We start from the raw sequence: 26620 nt of genomic DNA, 5'->3' as shown, positions 1-26620 counted from the left end.
TTTATCATTATATTATTTTAACATGTCTATCTATCGATTTATCTATCTTTGACTGAATACATAAATTTACCTCTAAACTTTGCAACTTTAATCTTGTGACACCCTGAACTTTGCAGATGATCTATTATGCAGTGAACATGTAAATTTTGTTACTATTAGACACCTTTCGATATTAATATCAATAATATTTAGGGTTTTTAGCTTTTATCTATAAAATATTAACTTGATAAGTAGTTAGCATGAATTTTTTAAAACAATAATTTTTATAAATTTTAACTTTTTAATGAGTGTTTAAATGATTTAATTTTATGAGTTGAAGTGTTCAATAAAATAATTTTAAAATTAAATATTTAACTGTGTAGTTTTATAAGTTTAAGTGTTTAATAGATTAAAGTAAAAGTTGAGGGTGACACAAGATTAAATTAATAAAGTTTAAAAGTGAATTTATACATTCGGCCATATATATATATATATATATATATATATATATTGATAATATATATATTGATAATACCACTGATAATCAAAATACCACTGATAATATATGTATTAAATTTTTTTGCTTCAAAAGTGAATTTGGGTTCCCGGAACATATTGATAATCAAAATACCACTGATATATCCAAGGGGTGAAGAAAGTCATACAATAATACATCAAGAATTATATATATATATAATCCTGAAGCAAAAAAATCTTAAAAATGCTGACGTAGCGCTCTCCTTATATATAATCCTGAAGTAAAAAAATCTTAAAAATGCTGACGTAGCGCTCTCCTTTCTCAGCATTTACTTTTCTTTTTTAAAAGTTTTTGAGCTTTTTCTTTATTTTTTTTCTGATAAGAACAATATATTTAAGTTATCTGAACTAATCATAATTATTTTTAAAGAGTTGTTGATATTATAACTCTATTAGAAAAATGAATCTAACAAATCTAATCATATCTTTTCAAAAAAATCCAATGCTAGCCACTATATATATCGTTAATCTAGGAATGGACTCTCAACCTTCGGCTTTTAAAATTGAATCTCCTATAGAATTTTTGAGATAAAAGTGAGTCTCTCTTTGATATTTTCAATGAGTAAGTGGCAATTGGTTTTGTTGTTTGCTTTTGGTTTCTTCAATTATTGATTGTTAGTTAATTCTATTTCATATTAGTTTATATTTGTCTATTGTAATTTTTTATCTTTTGTGCATATAAAGAATAATACGATCATCATCATGAGGAACTCTTGATTTACGATTTTTTTATCAAGAGAAAATTTAGAAGAGAATCTTCATGGTGTATCTGAGGCACTTGACTATCTACATAATCTCTGTCTTGTGGTTCATCTTCATGTAGTTGCTGATTCCCAAATTTAAAATTCCTAAACCGGATGCATGGTTTTATATATAAGCTCAAGGAAATTTTCTACTCTTACCAAAGACATATCAAAGGGATTTGCTACTTCTTATATTCATATCATGAAATTTACCTTTAAAGTTTGTTACTTTTAACTTTATTACACTCTCATAGAATACTTTAATCTATAAAATTATACATATTTATTACTTTTTAACTTGAAAAATTAAATCAATTAAACACCTATTAGATAGTCGTATATTGACCATTTACCAAACTAATATTTTGCAAAATTATATCAATTTTATCATGCAAAATTAGATCAATTAAAATCAATTAGATAATTATGTACTAACAATGCACCAAACTAATATTTTGCATTTAAAAGTTAAAAACCTCAAAAACTATTATTGTTAATGTGAAAAGATATGCTAAATAAACAAAATTCATAATTTTAGAACCACAGTAGATCTCCCTTATGTATCCACACATACTCTCTGAAATTTAACATAAAACTATCATAGTATCTATACGTCTTATTCCCAATAAATAATTTAAAAAGATTGTTAGACTACTAAGAATCGTAGTTGCATGGTATGCTTGTAAGCCTGAATGTATTATTAGGTGGTACATGCATTTAGAATTGAAACTTAGAAATATATACATATATATATATATATATATATATATAGTAAGTTCATACAACTTCAAGCACTCAGTATTTAGAAATTAATAACTTCATATAATACAAAGCCTAAGAGCTATCACTTGATAAGAACACATCTTACCGGAGATCCTTCAGCACCAACCAATCTCAAAGGTAAGCAATTGATATAATAAAGTCCAGCTGCTACATCATCAAGTTTTAAACCTTCCACAGGAATAATTTCCTGAAGAATAATACCACAATTTTAGTATTGAAATGACGATTGCTAACTATTCCTTACCTTTGAATCCCAAGCAGTAGCCCATGGATTGAAGTTGGAATTTTTTTTTTTAATTTGTGTTATTAAATAAGTTTTCAATGTTAGTAAATCAGAAAATTCTATAGGAAGAGGCAGAATCAGATTACGAAATTAAAGGGTCAAAAAAAAAAAAATTTTACAAGTTAGAATGTCAAATAAAAAAAAAGATTTATAGTGTTATCTTACCCTGCTTTTGAGAAAGGCAAGATGAGCTGGAATATTGTCACTCCAAGCACCAACAGATAAGTAATCAATGCCTATATTTGAAAGCAGAAAAATTGCATTTATCCAATACTAATCTGTGGGAAAACAACATAATAAATTTGAAATTGCTGTAGGGTTAATAACTTACCAACAAGCTTGATATCAGTGTTCTCCACCAACCACTTTGCCCCATCCTCTGTGAATCCAGTAAAGCTTGTGTCAAACTGAGGTTTGAACATTAGCCGCCTGTAATTGAGAAAAATATAAATTAATCTCTAAATTATAGTTAAATTAATACATAAGGATATTTGTTTTCAAAAACAAATTATGAAGAATTTAAATTACATTCTGTTACTACTTTAGTATTTCCGCACAAAATAATCTCTTTTAATTATCAATTGACTAAAGAAGACGAAATGGACCTTATGCTAAAAAAAGATTTTAAGGTTAAAAAAATAAATTGATCTCTAAAATTTAGAAACTTTATAGTTAGTCTTTGAAAATAAAAGTTTTCATGAATTAATTTGATTATAATTTTAGGGATCAATTTATCTTTTTCTCTTCTCTTGCAATTTAATTGAATTGGCAGTCAATGTTCTATCAACTTTCTACATAGAGGACCTAATTGAACAGATAGTATCAAATTTTACCTGTCAGTATTTGATGTTCTAAAAAGCACACGACTTACTCCCTTTGGAATATTTAGGGATTTCATAACTTCAGCTGTAATAGAAATTAATTATATTAATGAATTTCCACGTGAAAGACTAGGGGATGAGTATTTGATTCAACTAAATTATAACTTTAAAAATAGAAACCGAATCCAACAATTAATTATAAAATCACAGTTTTTACCTTTCTAAATAAACTTATTTAGTTGGAAACCCAATCTAATCAATTCTATTTCATTTTTTCCAGTTTAAACAAAAATTTCGCACTAATTAAACGAATTTCAAAAAAAAAAAAAAAAAAAGAACCGATTTCTCAGATAGTCGAACCAAATTGAATATTTAGTTCTAACCACATTTTACTCTCTCTAAGAAGACGAATGAGAAAAATAATAAAAATAAACTAAAATTACTATTTAGTCCTTTATATATGATTTTTTTTTACATAAAAAATTAATGCAAAAAATAAATAATTTATTTAGAATGATATGAGATTAGCTGAAAAAAATACGTACCAGTTATGTTCGAATCTCTGGGTACATCTATTAACAGGCCCGGACCTGTTAAAATAAATAATTAAAATAATAATTTCAAAATCAAGAAATGATTTCACCTATTAATTGAATCATTAATTACCGTTAAGCACTTCAAGATCTAGGCTATCAACATCAAAGCCGGCATCAAAGTAGTGATCGAAAAAGTGTCCCGGCGCGTCGAGGTGTGTGCCAGTATGGACTGAGAGCTTCATTTCAGAGATGGTGGCGAAGGATCCGTTCTTGATGCTGGTGGATAGGCGGAGGAACTGTCCTAGCCCGTTGTCGGAGCTATACGATGGCATGTCGCTGGTGTATCGATGGCTGATGTCGATGATTCTCCCGTTGGCATAGGTTTCCCGGCGAATTGGAATTAGATTGTCGTTTTGAGAAGCGGAGATGGAAGTATCAGTGGTACCAGGGACAGTGGGGTAGGCTGCAGTGACGGTGCAGAAAGGAAAGAGAATCAATAGGAGGAGGAGAGATGTCATGGCGATGGTTTGCAAATTGCAATGACTATATTATGACTTCTGGAATTGGTAATTTGTTTTATTCACTAAGTTCCCTCTTCAGCTGGAAGATAAGGAGGACATGAGGAACCATATGGAAATTTAGAACTACTATTTATTTTAAATAGTCTTTTAAAATTAATTGAATTGCTAGAAGTAGAACCTTGATGAATTTTACTAGCAAGGTGAGGTCCGTCAAAAGAGATTTATCTGAATACGACCCTTTGCCTATCGAAGCTTTTAAACAATAAAAATAAACTAATTTTAATTAACAGGAGCTTTAGTCACTGAACTAAATTAATTAGACTAAATTTTGATTGAATTAATATAAGAATTTATAGCAATTAAATTACATCTTAGAAATTGACCATCCCTAAAAAAATATACATAATCTCCTTATAAACCAATAATAGTACAATCATGAACTTATCTATGACTAAATTGGATCCCATTGACCAGCTAGGCTGAGTGTGTTCCTTCTATGCTGAAGCTAAAAGTTCTAAGAAATGTAAAAACTGCAATATTTAAAACTAAAAATAATTGAATTCAGTGCATTATCACATAAGAAATTCATAATCAGATATCCATTTGACACTTTGATACCTTTTTTCCTTCAGCTTTGTTCCCTCCATTTATGCTAGCCTTTTGCTTTAGGTTCCCATTGCTTTGGTTAAGAACTGAAGTCCATTGTTTGACTTCCGTTCCTTGAATTAGGTAACTTAACTGAACATTATAAATTGAAGACTTCAGTAAGACTATAAACTGACAATGAAAAAATATAAATTTTCACATAGTCAAAGCATGTTTTTGTATGTTTTGTGAAACTTTTTATTATATATATAAGAGTTGGTCATAAGCCTTCAACTGTCAAAGCTAACGAAAACTTGAAACTGTGACTAAAAAAATGAATATCAAAGTCAAAGCCATATTTAGGTCTTTAGGTCTTTGATTGTGGCAGGAAGATCCTCCTTTGGCAAGGACTTGAGTTTAGAGCAATTAGAAGCGTGCAAAGTTTCAAGAGAAGCAAGTTTTTTGTAAGACCTCTGGATATAAATTTCAATTTCTTGAATCCTTGTATGGTAAAGGCGACAATTGAAAAGGCAAGTAATACACCTTCATTGTCTGGAAAAGTGACTATGTGATCTGTACAAGGGCTTGAACCTTTGATTGTGAAATTTCTAAGAGAGATAAGCTTGTGAAGTCTCCATTCTGAAATTGGCTTTGTCAAGTTGTTGCACTCTTCAATCTCAATACAAATAAGGTTTGGAGGCAAATACCCTTTTGTAATTGGTACAAGACATCCACAATTCTTAATCTTTAATTCCTGAAGAGCTGTGAGCATATGCATTTCGTCGGACAAAGACTTCAAATATGCACACAGCTTTATCGTAAAATATTTAAGAGCAAGAAAGAAAGCGCTCTTCGAGGGAACGACTTTAACCAATTATAGTCGCTTATCTTTAGTTAAGTGAGGCACAAGAGCGGACATGAAGATCTTAATATTTCGTCACAATAATAGATGCTAAGAGTCTAAGCGAGTTAGGAAATTTGGCAATTGGAAAAAACCCCAGAGATGGACATGATTAGATCTCCAACGTCTCAAGATTATTAATTAAGCTTTATTCTCTTTGTCCATAACTTGAGAGAACCACAATTTGTTATCTTAACATGTTGGAGTCCATACGGCAAGCCAGCCTTTTGTCGAAAATGACATAAGCTTCTGGCAATATTGAATCTTCAAATCTTTGAGAGATGTGAGGTCGTGCAACTCACTTACAAGATTCTTCAAGTTCTTACAACATTTTACACTCAAAACTTGAAGAAAAGAGGGCAGAAGCCCTTTCTTTACCTTAACCAATGACTGAAGGTTACAGTAAGAGATCTCCAGATGCTTCAAAGATGTGTGCTTCTGCAACCCAGTTGGCAACTTCTCCAAGTGATTGCAATCTTCTGTAATCAGAACTTCAAGATTGCAAGGCAAAACATCTTTTTCTCCCTTAATAAATGAATAAAGCCTCTTAAACCCTACCCTTTCCTCAACCAATGATAGTAGTTGTTCACACCCTACAATCTGCAAACGCTTTAGACAAGCAAGTTGCTTAATATTCACTTCCCTCTCTCCACAAGTAGCTCAACTCATTACAATTGCTAATTGTCAAATCTTCAAGAGTTATCAAGGCTTGTATAAGCATTTCGTGGATGTATATAAAGCCTAAAATTTTTACAAATTCTTAATGTAGTGAGGTTGCAAAGTGGAGATAGAGTCTTGAGAACCACATCTTGACATTTTTCGATGGTGCAATTTACGAAGAGAGGGCAACATCTAAGGAAAATCTCCCAACTGTTGGCAAATTTGAATATTGAGTTCTTTGAGGGAAGGAAGGCAACTAGGTAATTTGTCATTCAACTTGGGACAGTTTGTTATTGTAATCATAAGCAACATAGGGAAATTTTCTATGGCCTCACTAAAAAGATTGTTGCACCATTGCTTCCATTACAACATATTTTTAATGCGAAAAATCTCTAAACATGAAAAGAATGGCAAGAAAGATAACCATCTCCATAGAATTCACCACCAATCTTTTTCACTTTATTCAGGCCGTCTATGTTCAAATATCTAAGCAAGGGTAATTCCCCAAGTTTTGTTAGAGTTTCGATATTATGACATTTGCAAAGCTCTAATTGCACCATCTTAGCAAACATGGAAACATCCATCCATAACGGGAATCTTGTACCTCCATAGCACTTGATTGAAAATGTTTCTACACTCTGAGGAGGCCTTAGTGAGTGTAAAACCTGCAAGTCAGTTATCTCATTTCATAAATCTGAGAATGTACCATCCCATTCCAAGGTTAGTCCATAAAAATCTTTCTTCTCTTTTAAATTGACAAACTCTGCTTCTCTAATATCAGTCTCATTGTGCAGTCCGCTAATATGAAGCTGCCCTTGTATGTGAGAAAATTTTGTTAACTCTTTTACTCCAAGCCCGTTAACCTTTCCCACAATAAACTCAGGCAAAATGTGGAGATCTATCAAGCTACCGATTTGTAGTGGCATCTCTTGCAAACTACTTGTATTACTGATGTCAATGTATTGGAGATTAACTAGATTCCCAATGCTTGTTGGCAAATTAACAAGTTTATGACACCCACATAATATTAATAGTTGCAAGTTGAAGAGTTCACCTAATGATTCAGGTAACTTTGTATATTTGTGCAAGCCAAATTAAGGTACCTCAAGTGCCTTAAGTCACCAATAGAATTAGGCAACTCGACTAAGTAAGAAGCAGCTAGTGACAATACCCCTAAAACGTTTTAATTTTGGCACCAACTGCTGCAACAACTTGCTAGTTATAAATTGGGTGAATCTGCTAAAATTGGTAATGCTATGCACGTTCGCAAAACTCTTCATCTTATCGAAGACATCAAACCTTTGTAAGACATCACAAATATGACCACTAAGTGATGAATATCGAACATTTGCATATAATTTTACACCCTACAACATATCATCTTGACTTAAACATATCTCCCCACTAACAAATTGAGCTAGATCACTCATGAGATCATGCATCACATATCGCAATATATTGTTCTCAGATCGTCAAAAAAGTGACTTTGATAATTAATCTTCAAAATATGCATGGCCTAAATATTGCATTTCCTTCTTTCCCTTTGGTTGCTGTAGAACGCCCTCTACTATCCACGATAAGACCAATTCATTCTTATCGAATTCATAGTCCTTTGGAAAAATTGCACAGTAAGCCAAACATCGCTTCAAATGACAAGGAAGATTATTACAACTCAACATCAGACTTGACAAATACCTTACACCTATTGCACAGTAAGCAAAACATCGCTTCAAATTGCACAGTAAACGAAATTGCACAGTCTTGCTTGCCACGAAGGAGGCCTCCAAAGGTCTTTGCTGCTAAAGGCAATCCCTTACCTTTTTACAATCCCTTTTCCTATTTCTTTCAGATCTGTGCTTGCATTAAAATCATTTGAATTTAAAGCATGACGGGTAAACAAGGAAAAACGATCACCATATGACAACTCCTTCAATGAATAAACATATACAGCACCCATCAGTTTCGAAACACCTTCATTACGAGTTGTGATGATGATTTTACTTCCTGGAGCTCCAACAACAAAAGGACTACAAAGCTTAGTCCAATCATCATAATTCTCACTCCAAATATCATCTAAAACAATTAAATACTCCTCGTTTGATAGCCTCTCCATGAATTTTGCTTGAAGCAAGCTTAAATCATTTGTTTCACAACTTTCCCAATGCAAAATTGTTTTGGTCACGTAGATATACCCATGCTTTATAGTCAAACTCAGCTCTCACATCATTGTAAACGAGTTGAGCAAGAGTTGTTTTGCCAACTCCTGCAATGCCAGTAATTGATATCACAGAGAACTGAGGGTGATCACTCACTTCATCTCTCATTAAAAGGTTCATTATTGACTCCTTGTCCTTCTCTCTCCCATAAACATGACATTCCTGTTGGTGGTGGTGTGCCCACTCAAGTGGGACCACACAGTTTGAAAAGAAAAAAAATAAAATAAAATAAAGAGAGAAAAACGTGTTATTTGAAAATGTCAAAAAGTTAGCAGAAGGTTGGCAACCAACCATTACCTAAATGGAGAGCCGTGTGTAAATAGGAGAGGAGTTGCCTCGTTTGATACACAGCCACAGATTAATTTTTTTTATCTGTGAAGAAAAGATTTGAGAGTATTTAGTTTTAAGAAGGGATCTTAAAACTAAGGGTTTAGAAAAATAGTGAAGATTATTGGGGTGTTTTTGGGAAACACTTGTGAGTGCCACTATTTTGTATTACTCTCTTGTAAGCCTACTATTTTTAATAGTGGAAGAAATATTCGGAGTTGGTCCCGTGGACGTAGCCCTAAACAGCTGAGGGTGAACCACGTAAATTTCTGTGTGTCCCATTTTAATTTTTCGCTGCTTAATTATTCTCATATTTTTATTGCTCTGATACCACTTGTTAGGGTACCGGCAATAAAAATACGAGAATAATTAAGCAGCGAAAAATTAAAATGGGACACACAGAAATTTACGTGGTTCACCCTCAGCTGTTTAGGGCTACGTCCACGGGACCAACTCCGAATATTTCTTCCACTATTAAAAATAGTAGGCTTACAAGAGAGTAATACAAAATAGTGGCACTCACAAGTGTTTCCCAAAAACACCCCAATAATCTTTACTATTTTTTTAAACCCTTAGTTTTAAGAACCATTCTTAAAACTAAATACTCTCAAATCTTTTCTTCACAGATAAAAAAAATTAATCTGTGGCTATGTATCAAACGAGGCAACTCCTCTCCTATAAATAAGAGAGGTAATGTGAGAGCCGTGTGTGAGTTACACACGGCTCTCTCCATTTAGGTAATGGTTGGTTGCCAACATTCTGCCAACTTTTTGACATTTTCAAATAACACGTTTTTCTCTCTTTATTTTATTTTATTTTTTTTCTTTTCAAACTGTGTGAGTCCCACTTGAGTCGGCACACCACCACCAACAAATCTCCCCCTGCACGCTCAAGTGGGGACGTTAGCCATACTCTCCATCATCCCTGCAGCTAATCGACAATATTCAAACTTGTCTTTTGGAAGAATCTTCGTTAACATATCTGATTCATTTTCATCTGTATGGATCTTCTCAAGCTGCAACTGCTTCATCTCCAGTACATCCCTGATCCAATGATATCTAACATCAATGTGCTTTGATCTTGAATGAAAGGAGTAATTCTTCCCAAGATGAATCGCACTCTGGCTATCGCAGAATATCAAATATCGTTCTTGATGAATTCCGAGTTCATTCAAGAACTTCTTCATCCATAGCAACTCTTTGCATGCTTCTGTTAGTGCTATGAATTCTGCTTCAGTTGTTGATAGAGCAAAGCACTTCTGTAATCTTGACTGCCATGACATGGCTCCCCCTGCAAATGTGATTAGATATCCTGATGTGGACTTTCTCGAGTCAACATCCCCAGGCATATCTGCATCAGTATAACCGACTAATATTGGCTTCTCATCTCCAAAGCATAAACATACTTTTGTTGTACCTTGAAGATATTTGAAAATCCATTTCACTGCAGCCCAATGTTCCTTTCCCAGATTTGAAAGAAATCGACTCACTATTCCGACTGAGTGAGCAATATCTGGCCGTGTACAGACCATGGCATACATTAAGCTTCCAACTGCTGAAGCATATGGGATCTTTTCCATCTCTTCCTTCTCTCCATCGGTAGAAGGGCACTGTTTTGAGCTTATTTGAAGTGATTAGTAAGAGGATAACTAACCGCTTTAGAATTCTCCATTTTGAACCTTTGAAGTACTTTCTCAATGTACTTCTCTTGTGACAACCATAATTTCTTGGATCTTTGATTCCTTGTAATCTTCATGCCAAGAATTTGCTTTGCTGGTCCCAAGTCTTTCATAGCAAAAGACTTACTTAGCTGTTTCTTCAAGGTATTAATTTTGACAGAATTCTGACCAACAATCAACATATCATCTACATAGAGCAAGAGAATAATGTAGTCATCATCAGAGAATTTCTTTACGAAGACACAATGATCTGAAGTAGTCTTTTTGTAACCTTGCTCCCCCATAACAGATTCAAACTTCTTATACCACTGTCTTGGTGCCTGTTTTAAACCATACAAGCTTTTCTTCAACTTACATACATAATTCTCTTTTCCTTTTTCGATGAAACCCTCTGGCTGCTCCATGTATATTTCTTCTTCCAAGTCACCATGTAGAAAGGCAGTCTTCACATCCATTTGCTCAATTTCCAGATTAAAACTGGCTGCCATTCCGAGCACTGTTCGAATGGATGTCATTTTCACAACTGGTGAAAAGATTTCATCAAAATCAATACCCTTTCTTTGATTGAATCCTTTCACAACCAGTCTAGCTTTGAATCGTGGTTGGGAGCTATGTTCTTCTTGCGTGATCCTGAACACCCACTTGTTCTTCAAAGCTTTCTTGCCTTTAGGCAACTTTACCAGCTCAAATGTTTTATTCTCATGCAATGATTTCATTTCATCTTGCATGGCTTCAATCCAGTTCCTTTTGTGTTCACTTTCCATTGCTTCTTCAAAGCATTCAGGTTCTCCCCCGTCAGTCATCAATACATATTCATTTGCTGAATATCTAGTAGATGGTTGTCTGACTCTACTAGACCTTCTTAATGTTTGAGAACCTTCTGGTGCTGGTGGCTGAACATGAACACCATCAAAATCTTCTTCTGGTTCATTTTGATAAGGAACTTCTGGATTTTCTAACTCTTGCTCTTGTTCTTGTGGAACATTTTCTTCATCTGTAACATCCCTTTCCGGTCCACCCATTACTCGAATGAACCGAGCCGAGACGCTACACTCTGGTTGAACCTATGTCCTATCATGCTGATATCATCCTGTATGCTAAATATTATGTCTTTTTTATTTATTTATTTATATATAGATTGGAAAAATCCTACATAAAACTAGAAGAAGTTCCCTTTAAAAAAAATAACTGAGCTCGCCAATCATGTGAATACAAAACACTCCCAATTAAACTCCAAACTTCTAACATCTCCAAATAATCATCATCACACAATACCACTTTTATATTTTCATAACTGTATAAATCTTCAATAGCATTTAATATCCATCAATTAATGGCATTCATTATATATATCAAGTCTTAATGAACTAATCATACCAACTAGTTTACAATATTTCATATTCAACCATTGAATAAGTATTATTCTTATCTCCAATTACTTACGCCAAAATAATTACATGCATCAATTATATTTCAAATCACATAATCTCTAAAAATGTAATAATTATACATGCCATAATTCTTAATTATCTAACTCCAAACTAGTCACTTCTGCTTTGCTATTACTCTTCAAATCTTCAAGTAGTAACCACGATCTTCAATCTACGCGTGATAAAAATCGACGCGCTGAGTATAAAACTCAGTGGTGCTCATAATTCACATACTTATCAAAGTTGCGATGGCAACTTACTTAAAATACAAATTTCATAAAATCATTGATAATCATAGAATCATTAAATTTCAACATAAATTTACATGTATAGCAAAGAAATATCAAATAAACTTATAATTAATAACATAAATAATTTAGTTCTAATTATATCATAACTCCTTTACATAAACATTTAATCACACATATCATGATACTTTCATGATCTTACCTGCTGTTCATTATGCTGTATGAATTAAATAAATAAACATGTAAGCACACATACCATTATATTTTCATTATCTTACTTACTGTTCATTATGCTGTATGACTTATGTACTTTTTAGTCAACATCGTATAAGTGATAAATAATAAAATCTCATAACTGTATGGCTCCATAAGGTTATAGTGAAACCTAAGTGATAAGAAGAACTGTATGAAACTGGATGAATACTGTATGGCTGAGCTGCTATGGCCCATATATAATCATATCCACTCAACGGCCTGTAGCTGGAGTAACAAACTGTATAGGGCGCAGATCTGCTAATCTATGTCGCGACATAGCCTTATCTACATGGTTTCTACTTAACCTCAATGGAGCATATTATATGTATGTCATTAATACAATCAACATATTAACTTATTCATGAAATGCATAAACCATACTTTTTATCTGTATGCTGTCTCATTCTTATGTTGCTAACTTGTTTCATGCTTTCATGCTTTAAAAAGGATGTCCTAGACAATTATTAGTAATATCTAATGAGTAATAATGCAAACAATTAATCACTTGTAAAGGAACTTGCATGGAAATAATTTGACTGTTGCACCCGCGACACAACTCTTACTAATCTTTATGTAACTTAATTTATACCAATCAAATTAAGGAAATTCTTGATTTTAATATAAGTTAACTCAGAAGGTTAAATTCAGTAAATATCTTAGGCTGAATGAATCTACATATGCATCCCAACATCATGTCTAATGTAGCCTTGAAATCTGCCAAGGCTGCCTGTACATGTTTCACAAATACTAGCAGAACTCTATCTTCATAAGTCCAATTTAGGTAATTCAAAATTCTATGGTTAGATAACACATTAGGGTACAAATATGTCTTATAGCATATCTCTTAATTAAGTTGGTAAAGTAGTCAAATATTGAGCTAAAGTAACAACTTCCAGTCCGCCCAGCTTTTGGTTTCCAGCCTGAATAGTTTATACTATTTTGGTCATATCTTTTAATTTATAAGTCCAATTTAGATGATTTCTAAGCTTATAGATAGCTAAAACATAAAGGAACAAATAACTCTTATACCACTTCCTAATTCCATCGTTTTCGTTTCTCAAACCTATGATTCAAGACATAGAAAATATTAAGCATTAAATAAACTTTGACCTTTGCTGAGTGTTTAAGACATAAATTGAGTTATAGGGCTTCAAATTGAATGAAATTAGATTCATTAGAAGGCTAAGACAAACTGATACAAATTTTATGAAGGGATCACAACCCAGATCAATGTGTAAGATGGTGAACAAACACTAGGAGCACAAACCAATAGTCCAGATCTGATTCAGCAGAACCAAGTCCACTGTTTGTTGCATTCTTACTTATCCAAACACTCAAACTAAACCAATCCAAAACCAGAGAATTCTCAAGACACAGGGTAACAACTCTCATGAAGACCTTAGAACATATTCTTGCCGTTATAGTTGTCAAAATGGGCACTCAAGTCAGTGATGCATGTGGCCCGTCATAACAGAGTCAGTTTGGGTGTTTTAGCCATAAGTGGAGCTATATATATTCAAATTGAACACAAGAGGATGGGTTGGAAAGATAAGAAGTAGACCTACAACTTTCATGAAGAACTCAGACACAAATGGAAAATAAAAAGGATTGAAAAATCGTCCTTAATCACACCCAATAACATTTTTTTCCAATTTCAGCTTACTTAAATCATATACAAGGTAGAGATTTCTACCACATACTAACTACTCATCAAATATCATCTTAAGAGCATAAATCAACAAAGAATAACAAGAAAACTTAAGGCCTTTTTCATCAATAGTTTCTACCACTCTTGGAAAATGAAGAAGAAAATGTATTCCTCATCAATTCAACATATAGACATGCTTAGAAATCTCCCAAGAATACATTTATACCACCAAAGTTCAGTAATCAAATCATTTCATATAAAATTTCCAATTTTCACAAAATAGTATCAACTTCACAAAATCAACAATTTAAACAAGGTAAGAGTGTTTATGAACACTTACCTCAAAATCAAGCTTGGAACACCCCAAAAATCACCAAATCAAACTTGAGTCTTGCATTTAGCCACCTTAGATAGCTCACCTTTTAACTAACCCTTAAAAATTCTTCACATCTTTAAGCACCAATTCAATGAATAACCTTGAATCTTCAAGAGGAAGGTCTTGGTTGGAGTTCATATGGTCTAGTTAGAGTGATTTTTTTGTGAGAAATTGAAAACAATAAGGAAGAGAAGGAGAGCATATGGTTCGGCCAAGGAAGAGAAGAAAGAAAGAAATGGTAGCTCAAATCATTCACGTTGAAGATAAAAAGATGAAGAGAAAATGGTTGCTCAAATAATTGAGCAACAAGGGTATTTTAGTCTTTTCTTAACATTGGATGGCTAAGATTAGTCAATGGTAATCTAATCCAATGGCTAAAAATATTCTCCGATTTATTTCCTTCAAAATATTATTTATCTCCACAAAATTCTCAAATTTAATCCTTAAAAATTATTCCTCTAATTTCCTTAATTAATATAACACAATCTCAAATTTACTCCATGAACATATTGCCTCTAATTTCCGTAATTAATATAACACCATAATTAACTATTTACTAAATATCTAAATGCTCCAAAATATTCATTACTTACTTCTACCCATAAAAATAATGTATACATACTCCAAAAATATTAAAGAAAATATTAAACATACATAGTAATTTTTCCGGACCAAAATAATACTAATTTTCGGACCGATGGCACTATTCACAGACCGGTAACTTACTATTTCAGACACAGAAAAATGGGGCGTTACATCATCTCCAACTTGTCTTTGTTCTGTTGTTGGAAGAACTATTTGCACATCCGTTGAATCATCTTCAGATCTATCGGCAACTTGCTTCTAAGTCTTTTCAACATCTTCAATAGTCTGATTTTCAACAAATACAGCATCTCTACTTCTTATCATCTTTTTCTGGATTGGATCAAAAAATCTATAGCCAAATTGATCTTGGCCATAGCTAATGAATACACATTGTCGAGTCTTGACATCAAGCTTAGACCTCTCATCCTTATGAATATGCACAAAGGCTTTGCAGCCAAACACACGCAAATGATCATAGGAAACATCCTTTCCTGACCATACTCTTTCTGGAGTATCATACTGAAGAGGAACACAAGGTGAACGATTTATAAGATGAACTGCTGTAAGAAGAGCTTCACCCCAAAATCTTTTAGACAACTTTGCATGTGAGAGTAAACATCTGACTCTCTCCATCAAAGTTTTGTTCATCCTCTCAGCCAAATCATTCAGTTGTGGCGTCTTGGGAGGTGTTGTTTGATGTCGAATACCATGCTCTTTGTAGAAAGCATCAAATGGTCCAGTGTATTCTCCACCATTATCTGTTCTGATGCACTTCAACTTTTTGCCTATCTGTCGCTCAACCAAGTTTAGAAATTGTTTAAAGACATCTAAAACTTGATCTTTAGACTTCAAAGTGGATACCCAGGTCTTCCTAGAATGGCCATCGATAAATGTTACAAAGTATCGATTTCCACCATATGACATCGTCAATGGTCCACATAGATCTGAATGTACCAGATCTAACACATTCTTCATTCTGTAAGGCTGAGAAATCTTGAAGGCTACTCTATTCTGTTTTCCTGCCATACAATCAGAACATTTCTCTAAATGGACTTTATCTAATCCAGATAGCATGTTGTTTTTGACCAGAGTTGTCATTCCTTTCTCACTCATGTGGCCTAGTCATTTATGTCACAATTCAACTGTACTGTCATCCTCCGCTACATTTAAAGTATCTCGGGAGAGCTTCGCATGCATCACGTACAGCTTTGGATCTTTCCTTCCATTAACTACCACCATGGAACCTTTTGTGAGTTTCCACTGACCATTTCTGAAGGTGCTACAGAAATTTTCAGCATCAAGTCTGCCAACCGAGATTAAATTAGAATGCATGTCTGGTACATGCACGACATCTTTTAGAATTAATCTCTAACCATTTTCTGTCTCCAAGCAAATATCTCCCTTACCGACGACTTTCAACAGTTTGCCGTCTGCTATCTTGACCATACCCAGATTATCTGGTGTGTAAGATGAAAAATTTTCTCTTCAAGATGTTGCATGAAGTGTAGCCCCACTATCAATTACCCAACTTGTCTCCTGGGTTGCAAGATTGATAGTGTCTTCAATGAACAGTTGGAACTCAGCAATAACATTGGCTTCATCATCACTGCTTTCTTCTTTCTTTGCTTTGCCTTTGATCTTCTCCTGATCACTTTTAAACTTTCGGCAATACCTTTTAATGTGCCCCTTCTTCCCACAATGATGGCACACAATATTGGCAAATTTGTTTGATCTACCTCTACTCTTATCTCTTGTATTTGAACTTCTAGATTGGCTTCTCCCTCTGGAATGGTTATTTCTTTTAGCATCCGCTAAAAGAATGTCTGACTGAGATGAAGAAAGATTCTGTGCTTTACGTCTCATTTCTTCATTCAGAACAGCATTTTTAACAAATTCCCAGCTAAGTCCACTATGTAATGTAGAGTTTGTTATTGATATCTTTAAAGTCTCCCATGACTCTGGTAAGGAGGCAAGCACCATAAGGCCGAGGATTTTATCATCAAATTTTATGCCCATATTTGACAGCTGGTGAATAGTCACCTGCATTTCACTTAAGTGATCTGCTACAGAAGTACCTTCTTGGTATTTAAAATTCATCAGCTTCGTCAAATAAAACAATTGGTTGTTGCCGGATTTTGAGGCATATAACTCTTCAAGCTTGTCCCATAATGTTCTAGCATGAGTCTCGTTGCAAATGTGGTTGTATACATTATCATCGACAAATTGTCGAATATAACCGCACACTTGCTCATGCTCGAAAGCCCATTCTTCATCAGTCTTGTCTTCCGGTTTGCTTGAACCAAACACGGGCAGATGCATTTTGGTTACCATAAGGAGATCTCTCATAGTAATTTGCGCCATTTAGACGGATCATTTTGCTCGTTCTAGCTTCCATGACTTTTGAGTGAATAGTACTGATTTATTTTTGGGCACCTCCCAAAAGGCCTCATACTAATGGGTTGGGTTGAACCATTATATTTTGGTTCCTCTTCTCATTTTTGTTCGGTGTGGGACTTGGGAGGTTATCCCAACAATTCCTTCATAAGAGATGTTGTGGGAACCCTTTCATTCATTCTATTAGATCTCCTTCCAATATTTGTTCTTAAATCCAAGTCATTTTTCTCCTTAGCAATTGTCTTCAACCTTGTGGTGATCTCCTTCAACTTGGACCTAGTTTTTAAATTGAGTAAAACAACATTGGGGTTCAAACAAGTACAAGAAGGGGTAGGATTGCATTCTGCACCCATAATATCTTGAGATCTTGCCTTTAACTTGCTTAATGAAACTTCTATTTCAAACTCATCAACGATGTCCTCAACATCATAAGCTAAGTCTTGGAGTTTGCTAAGCCAGATTTTCACTGCAGGATTTGTTGTTTGTTTCTCTTCAGCATGATCAAGCACTGCATAAATTTCCAACAGTGTTAAGTTCACTATCTATTTGCTTTTTGCGAGCAAAATGGAACAATTCTAAAGAGTACAATTTTTCAAACAATGGCTCAAGTAAAGAAGAGAGAATAGCTTGTCCAATAACTTCCATCTTATACAATTTGTTTCTGCATAAAAAAAAAAAAAAAATCAGAGCTTTTATAATAATTATTAATTAAATAAATTATTAATAATTATTTTATAAGATCAATATAGTCTAAATATATATAAATGTAAATTAGCTAAGAACTCATAGAAAAAGCTCAAAATCAGAGCTTTTATAATCAATAATTAATATTTTTTAGAATTTTTATGGATAGTAAGCTTTAATAAGTTATTTTTGTAGTTTTTAAAGTGTGTTTATACTTTTCTACTATTATTTTTTGTTATAATATTATTAATTCTAATATTTTCAAATATTTTAATTTTAATTTTTCGGAGTTTTAATGGATAGTAAGCTCTAACAATAACATAACTCTTTATAAGTGCTCGTTTGCTTTAGCAATTTACACCGGTTGATAGCTTGTATATGGTGGATGATATAGAAACTAAAAAAAAATACCACAAAACACATTAATTTTAAAAGGTAATTTTATTAATAATTATTTTTATGATATTGGTGAGTTTTAAATGTAATATAAATACAAATTACCACAAAATAATTGATTTGGACTTCTATCAGCTATTAATTGTTAAAATAAAAAACTTATCAAACACCTAGGATATGAATAAACCAAACACCCTCTGAGTTAGCTTTATTTGATTATGTTAACTTTCTATCTTCCACTTTCATTTTGTTTCATTTATATACTTTAATTAATAATCAAAGGAGTTAATTTTTGTAATAATAAGTAAATCTAAGTTAGATTTGATAATTAATATTGAAATCCTTTGGTTTTCCTCTCTTCATTTATATGATTTCATAATTGTATCTTTGGTTTAGTGGTACTACATAAGATGCAACATGGTTTGCATTTCTTCCTATGCATTTGTTTTTTTTTTTTTTTTTTTTTTTTTTTTTTTTTTTTTTTTTTTTTTTTTTTTTGTGTTGAATCAGTATGGATTACTCTTTTTTTTTTATGAGCTTAACAATACTAGACATTGATGGTATCCAACATCTTACTTCTTTGAATACTATTCTAGTTGAGGAAAAGATGTTTGTGAATAGGATTGATGAGCATTAAAAATTTGTTACAACTTGATTGGAACAATAAGATAGTTTGCCAATTCTTTATCTTTTCACAGTTGGCATATTTAAGTTTTTTTAAATAAATGTTACTTTTTTATTTGTGCAGGAATACATAGTTGCAGTGAAGGCAAAAATGACAGACACAGAAAACTCATTTGTGTGTTTTATGTATGATGTACCTCATGCAGTAAGAAAGTTCTTGCAGTTGATGATATCTATATATGCAGTATTTGTAATAAAGAAAATAATTTTTTTTATGAAGTAAGGATGTATATATTATTTTTTTTCTTTTAATTACAATTGCATCTTTTACCCCTTTCTTTTTATTATATATATATTTTTTATTTTATTTTGCTAAATTATGTATGCTTTAAATTATATATAAAAAATATATGTCAAAGTTAAGAATAAACTGACAAGAATAAATTACATTTTCGTTTATTTATTTATTTATTTATTTGATATGTTTGTATTACATTTTAATTGTTCATGGCTATTTTAATAGATGAAGGATATCGAATATGGGAAGGTCAGCTAAAAGAAAAAGGTATTGTATGTCGTTATAAAAAGCAATGTATTTAAAACCGAATCAAATATCAAATTGGCTTAATGCGTGGTTGTGATTGGATCGAATCAACTCGATTAAATTGGATTTTTTACTTTTTAATTTTTTTATACTACTTTGTAAAAAATTAAAAATATACTCACAAATAATTTTATAATGAAAACGTAATAATGTAATTATATATGTATAATTATTTTTCAAACCATTCATCATCTAAAATTAATTATGACTACTAATTTGTATGTCATTCATTATCCAAATCAATATTACACATTCAAAATAATAATATACATACCAAAATATAATTTATAATATTTTAAATATTATAATAATGTTTTAAATCACACAAAATGTAAAACATTTTCATGCTAATTAAATTTTATTTTTATTATTTTATTAAATAAATATTTATTATTTATTATTTATAAAATAAGAATTTCTGAACCTTTTATTTATTATGAAATTTTTTAACAAAAAAAAAAAAAGTGAATCACAAAATTTGAACCCGTGACCTTTTAAAATTTTTTTTTCATATTTTAACCATTTGATTCATTTAGATTATATCCTTTTATTATACTTTGATAGTAATAAATGAAAATTTTACCTTATTCTACTTTAAGTGCTCATTTAAAATTTTGCTAATATATTAATGAATTTTTTTCAATATTATCTATATTTATTAGGTGTTTTATAGTAAATTAAATGAAGTGTTTTAATTTGAAAAAGGACAATTTAGACATTCACCATGTTTTTAATTGCAAAATTATGAATACATTTTTTAGTTTTTAATTGAATATGATTTTTTATTATTAATAAGCTAACAGAACTATTTTTTTTTAGAAACAGAAAATTGTTTTGTGTAAGTAAACATATCTCTGACATATTACCGTCTATCTATATACATTATAATTTTAATTTTTTAATATTTAATTTACTTTAACTCTTTACTTTATTATTTGAAAATTACCATGACACGTATTATTATACTATAGAAACACAAGGAAAAAGGAAGTAATACTTATTTTCCTTTTTAAAATTTTCTTTTCAAATTAAAAAAAAATAGAAAAAACATATAAAGATGAATGATAAGAAAAATAATTTTATTTCCTTCTTATAAAAGTTAAGTTTTCTTTTTTTCTGTCTTATTTTCTTCTCCCTTTACTTCAAACAGAGTCTAAATCAGAAATTAAAATAATTTAAGGGTTTCATTTCAAGAACCGAATTGATGAGCTTTTTACCAAGGTTGATAAGATAATTGAATTATAAAAATTTCTCTAATATTAATTGATTTTGTTTGTTTGAAATCTAACCATATTGATAACACGTCATCAAATGTTGAGATAAATATTTTATGTTATTAAATACAGAATTTTGAGGAGATCTGTTTTTCTATCTTTTGACTGGATTATATCAAGTATTTTTTTAAATTTATATAAAAATTTATATTTATTTAATAATTGATATTCAAAAAATAAAACGAGATATAATAAACTATCTAATAAAAATATTTATATTTTCTATTTAATGAAAGCATATATAATTCTATATTTAATTTTAATTTATCAATATAAGTTTATTAATTATTTTTGGAGATTTCACGTAAAATATTTTCAATTATTTTTATTTTTAATTTGTGGGATTAAATTAAAAAATGACAGCTGTTTTCTATTACTATTTGCATTAAAATTAACATTTTTGTTGATTATTTAGTTAAATACTATTAAATTATATTTTATTTTAATGAATAATACAAAAGATGGTGTGCTTTAAATATAAATACTGGTACAACGACAAAATATTCTTTTATCTGTACAAGATTTTCCTTGCTTTCACAGCTGGAGGACTTAAATATTTTAACGACTTGTTTCACAATTTTTTTATTTTACCTTTTGTATTTTGTCGGACCAAAGCTTGGACTTGTCAATTTGTGGATAATTGTAGTATCTTAGGTCTATTTTATAATTATAAATGCCATCTTATTGCACTATAATACTAAAATTATTTTTAATATATAATTAAAAAAAAGTTTTATAAAATTTCTATGATTAAAATGTTTATTGTCACCATCCATGACAAAAATAGAGTCAACTACATTTTCTTTCATAGCAACATCTATAATCCACATATCAATAGAAATGCCTCAATAAATAAATTTACTTTTGTATTTTTTAAAACAAATACATAGTTTAACTTCTGAACTTTAACAAAAAATCTTCTGACAAACTGAACTATAAAATCGACCTTGTAACACCTTCAATTTCACTTTTTGCAACAATTTCATACCTATTTACACTAAAAATAATAAATTTTAAAGTTTTTTGGCTTTATACGCAAAATATTGGTTTGATATATGGTTAATACAAATTTTGGAACATTAATTTTATATTTTTTAATTTTTAATAAGTTTTTGATCGATCTAATTTTATAAGTTAAGGTGCTTAATGGGTCAAATAAAATATTTTAACAAATACAATTTTATAAGTTGAATTATTTAATGGGTCAAAATAAAAGTTGAGGGTGCCACAATATTTTTTGGGAAAAGTACAGGGTTGAATTTATATTTTGCACCATATTTTTTATAAAAAATTTTATGGCACCCCCCAACTTTTATTTTGATCTATTATGTAACGTCCCATTTTTCTATTGAATCGAGTCGTTACTTAGAGTCGAGTCGGGCTGATCCAAAACCCGGTTCGATCCATTAGAGTCTAGAGTGGGCTAGAATGGGATGTAATTGAAATAAGGAAAAGAAGTGGACTTACTTGAAGGAAACAAAAATATCAAAGTATAAGGATTAGGACTTGCTTGCACTAAAGTATAAAGTTGAGGTATTGAGTTGTACCATTTTGACACTTGAGGTACCATTTGGTAATTTTACACACAAAATCATGATATTTTTGGAGATGTACCGAGACTTCCATTCACTTTCCCATTTTTCATCTTTATCTTCTTCATCTCCTTCATCTACTTCCTTTCCCTTAGTTCACCTTCCTTTCTCCATCAATTTTTAAGGGATTCAAGCATTATATTCAACTTCTATTCTATCCAAGTAAGTAAACCTTCTTGAATTTCATACTTGAATCATTTGGTGATATTGTAGAGTATTCATAAGAATTCTCATGTATAGGAGAGGTGAGCTCAAAGGTAGAAGAAAAATGAAGCTAAAAAGAAGAGCTTAAGCTTTTTGGAGTAAAGGTGTGCTATCTCTTTTAGTTTAATTCATTTCCTTGCATGAGAAATTGTGTGGTGTGTTGATAATGAGAAGATATGTTGCTTAATATTAAGTAAGAAGACTGAAAATGGTGAAAAAGCATGAGATGAAATGAATAAATGAAGTAGATATTGAGTTTTTGCTGAAACAAGTTTTGCTGGAAAAGTTACCAGTAACTTCACCTTGCTTTTTACCCCATTTAACGATGGAATTAGGAAGTGTCATAGAAGAGTTATTTGTTCCTCTATGTGTTAGCTTTACATGGGTTTTTGAATCACCCAAATCGGAGTTGTAAATTGAGAGATATGACCAAAATAGTACAGACTGCGCAGGCTGGAAAAAACGACGCGCGCTCGCGAATTTCATTTGCGCGCTCGCGAATTGTGTCTGGAACTCTCTGACTCTCATTTTGCACTTCTCGCGCTCGCGACTTTCATTTGCGCGCTCGCGAATTGTGTTCTGATGCTCTTTTGGACTTCATTTTCAATGCAATTGTATTCCTTTGCTCAACTTGTATGCCTCTAATCATTTTAAAACAAAAAGACAACATTAGAACATGCATCAAAACAACATGCAAGCATGCAAATGATGTGAAATGAGGTAAACACAACTTGTAATTGTATTCTATGCAATTGTGAAATGATGTGAAATGGTGTATGAAGTTAGGAATTCTATGCAATTGTATTCCTTTTCTCAACTTGTATGTCTTCAACCATTTTAAAGCAAAAAGACAACATGAACACATTTATAAACACGAAATGCAAGCATGCAAATGATGTGAAACTAACATGACACAAGTTGCCCGCTTGGCGAGGCTATCAGCATACAGGTAAGCAGTATGGTTATGAAATGATGAAGCAGTTAATTTTATGACACAAGCATGTGAAAATAACATGACACAAGCATGCAAATTATGATACAGTTACTATGCTTTTGTTTTATCTATTGTCATTTCATTAATATGCTCCATTGAGGTTAGGTAGAAACCATGTAGATAAGGCTATGTCGCGACATAGAATAGCAGATCTGCGCCCCATACAGTTTGGTACTCCGGCTACAGGCCGTTGAGTGGATATGATTATATAGGCCATAGCAGCCAAGCATACAGTTTCATCCAGTTTCATACAGTTTTTTGTATCACTTCGGTTTCACTATAACCTTATGGAGCCATACAGATATCTTGACATAACATTGCATGAATCATACAGTAAACTAAACAGCAAGAAAGATCATCAAGGTAAACTGAAAGTATCATGATATGTGTGCTTACATTCCATCTGTGAGTACATGTTTATTTCTACATATGTATGTGCTTATATGTTTCTTTATTCATTATGATATTCACTGAGTTTTAATCAAAGTTGCAGAATTCATACAGCATAAAGAACATCAGGTAAGATCATGAAAGTATAATGCGATATATGCTTACAAGTTTATTTATTGAATCTTTAAGGAGCCATACAGTCATGAGATGTTATTAATCATAACTTATATGATGTAACTAAAAGTGCATAAGTCATACAGCATAATGAATAGCAAGTAAGACAATGAACATATACTGTTATGTATTCTTACATGTTTATTGATTTCATTCATACAACACAATGAACAGCAGGTAAGATCATGATAGTATCATAATGTGTGATTAAAGGTTCATGTAAAGGAGTTATGAGATAATTAGAACTAAATTATTTATGTTTATGAATTAGAAGTTTATTCGTTACTATAAAGAGACATTTATGTTGAAATTACTGAATCTATGATTTTCAATGCTTTTATGCAATTTGTATTTTAAGTTAGTTGCCATCGCACTTTGTTTAGTATGTGAATTATGAGCACCACTGAGTTTTATACTCAGCGCGTCGATTTTTATCACGCGTAGGTTGAAGATCGTGGTTGCTACTTGAAGACTTGAAGAGTACTATCAAAGCATAAGTGACTAATTTGGGAGTAGTAGATTGAGAGTTGTATAATTAAGAATTATGGCATGTATTAAGATTTATGGCATGTATAATTATTACATTTGTTAGAGCTTATATGATTGGAAATATAATTGAAGCATGTAATTATTTTGGTGTAAGTATTTGGAGGAAATGATTGAATATGAAATATTTTACTATAGTTGGTATGATTAGGTCATGAAGACTTGATATAGATCATGAATGCAATTAAGTGCTGGATATTAACTGCTATTGAGGATTTATACAGTTATCACTATATATATAAAGTGTTGTTGTGTTATGATGATTAGTTGGAGATATTGAAAGTTTGAAGTTTTATTGGGAGTGCTTTATATTCATATTTAGCATACAGGATGATATCAGCATGACAAGACATAAGTTCAACCAGATTGTAGCGTTTCGGCTCGGTTCATTCGGGTTAACGGGTGGACCGGGAAGGGATGTTACAATTTTTGGTATCAGAGCCTAGGTTTAGGCGGTTCTCGGACTATATGTGTATCTATGTAGGAAGTTATCTGTTTTGCAGTGAGAGTATGAGTAATTTAAGTTAAAGACATGCCATATTGGTTTGATTGGAAACAACCAGCCATTGGAGAATGATGTTGTGGTAAGCGGAGTATATATTGAGGTTCCTATTGATGATTACTGGTTATATCCTTCTGGACCATTATGCATGGCGGATATTCTTAGAGAATAATGAATAGGGAATTCGATGCAGTGGTTATTGGAGATGAAATATTATTGAGGTGTTAAGGATTTGTGTGCTTTCATGAGTTGATATGAGTTCTCAATGTTATAAGTATTATGAGATGTATTTTGAAACTGATTTTTATCCATGATTGTGATAGCATGAATGACTTGTAAAAATGTTTGTTCATGAGCTATGAAGTATATTGGTTTATGACTTAAACATGAAAATAACATATATGTATATACAGATGTAAGATGTAGTGTAACCTTGTATGGTTGTGTATGCACAAAGCTATGTTAAGTCATGCATGATTAAGATTATAAAGGTTAAGTTGGAGTTAAATGATGTGAATGTGAAATGCATGCATAAAATGCATGAATGCATGTACATGTGCCTATGGAAGAAAGGAGTATGTTGAGGATGAGTTGATAGTATTATCTAATAAGAAAATGAACTGATTCGAATATAAGGACATTAGAATCTATTTAAGAAGAGTGTTGATGTTTACATGGTTGTGGTTAATGGAATCTATTATGACTATTGAGATAAGCAATGTGCTGGATAGCACACATATATACATATATTCATTGGTGTAGTTACATAAATGATCTTAATGATGAATGATTTGATGTGATTTGCTCTAAGAATGGGTGATGAGTATTTTTCATAAGAACTACTGTCATTATTTCAAGTCATTTATGAGAAGTGATTTATATTTATGAGAACTACTTACTATTTGGTGGAGTCAAGTATATTGTGGTGTTCATCAGCTATTTTTCAAATGTATGACTATCAGGAATAATATAAAGTACTACGGTTATAAGAAAAGTATGGTGATTCTTAGGATGAAGTCAATTATTTAACTCTTGATGAGCCTAGTAGTGAAGCTGAATGAATTGTGGCACCCTGTGGGTTAATATGGTATAAGTATGAATTATATTCAACAAGATTTATTTTTTGAGGT

General features: G+C 31.6%; 1 protein-coding gene and 1 pseudogene across 1 annotated transcript; both read right to left on the bottom strand.

Moving 5' to 3' along the window:
• Positions 1–1989: 1989 nt before the first annotated feature.
• LOC105629846 (cyclase-like protein 2) lies at positions 1990–4400 on the bottom strand. Its single transcript, XM_089722274.1, has 6 exons — positions 3813–4400; positions 3692–3736; positions 3159–3231; positions 2657–2754; positions 2491–2561; positions 1990–2229 (listed from the first exon to the last, which is right to left on the bottom strand). Exons 1-6 carry the CDS (start codon positions 4198–4200, stop codon positions 2104–2106), a joined length of 801 nt encoding a protein of 266 aa, XP_089578400.1. The 5' UTR covers positions 4201–4400; the 3' UTR covers positions 1990–2103.
• A 2993-nt stretch (positions 4401–7393) lies between these two features.
• Positions 7394–18151, bottom strand: LOC119369466 (putative disease resistance RPP13-like protein 1; annotated as a pseudogene).
• Positions 18152–26620: the final 8469 nt, after the last annotated feature.

Source organism: Jatropha curcas, chromosome 6 (assembly GCF_041381405.1).
Source record: "Jatropha curcas cultivar XTBG-Jc1 chromosome 6, XTBG_Jcur_1.0, whole genome shotgun sequence".
NCBI lineage: Eukaryota > Viridiplantae > Streptophyta > Magnoliopsida > Malpighiales > Euphorbiaceae > Jatropha > Jatropha curcas.
This window is presented reverse-complemented; position numbering and strand designations above follow the sequence as displayed.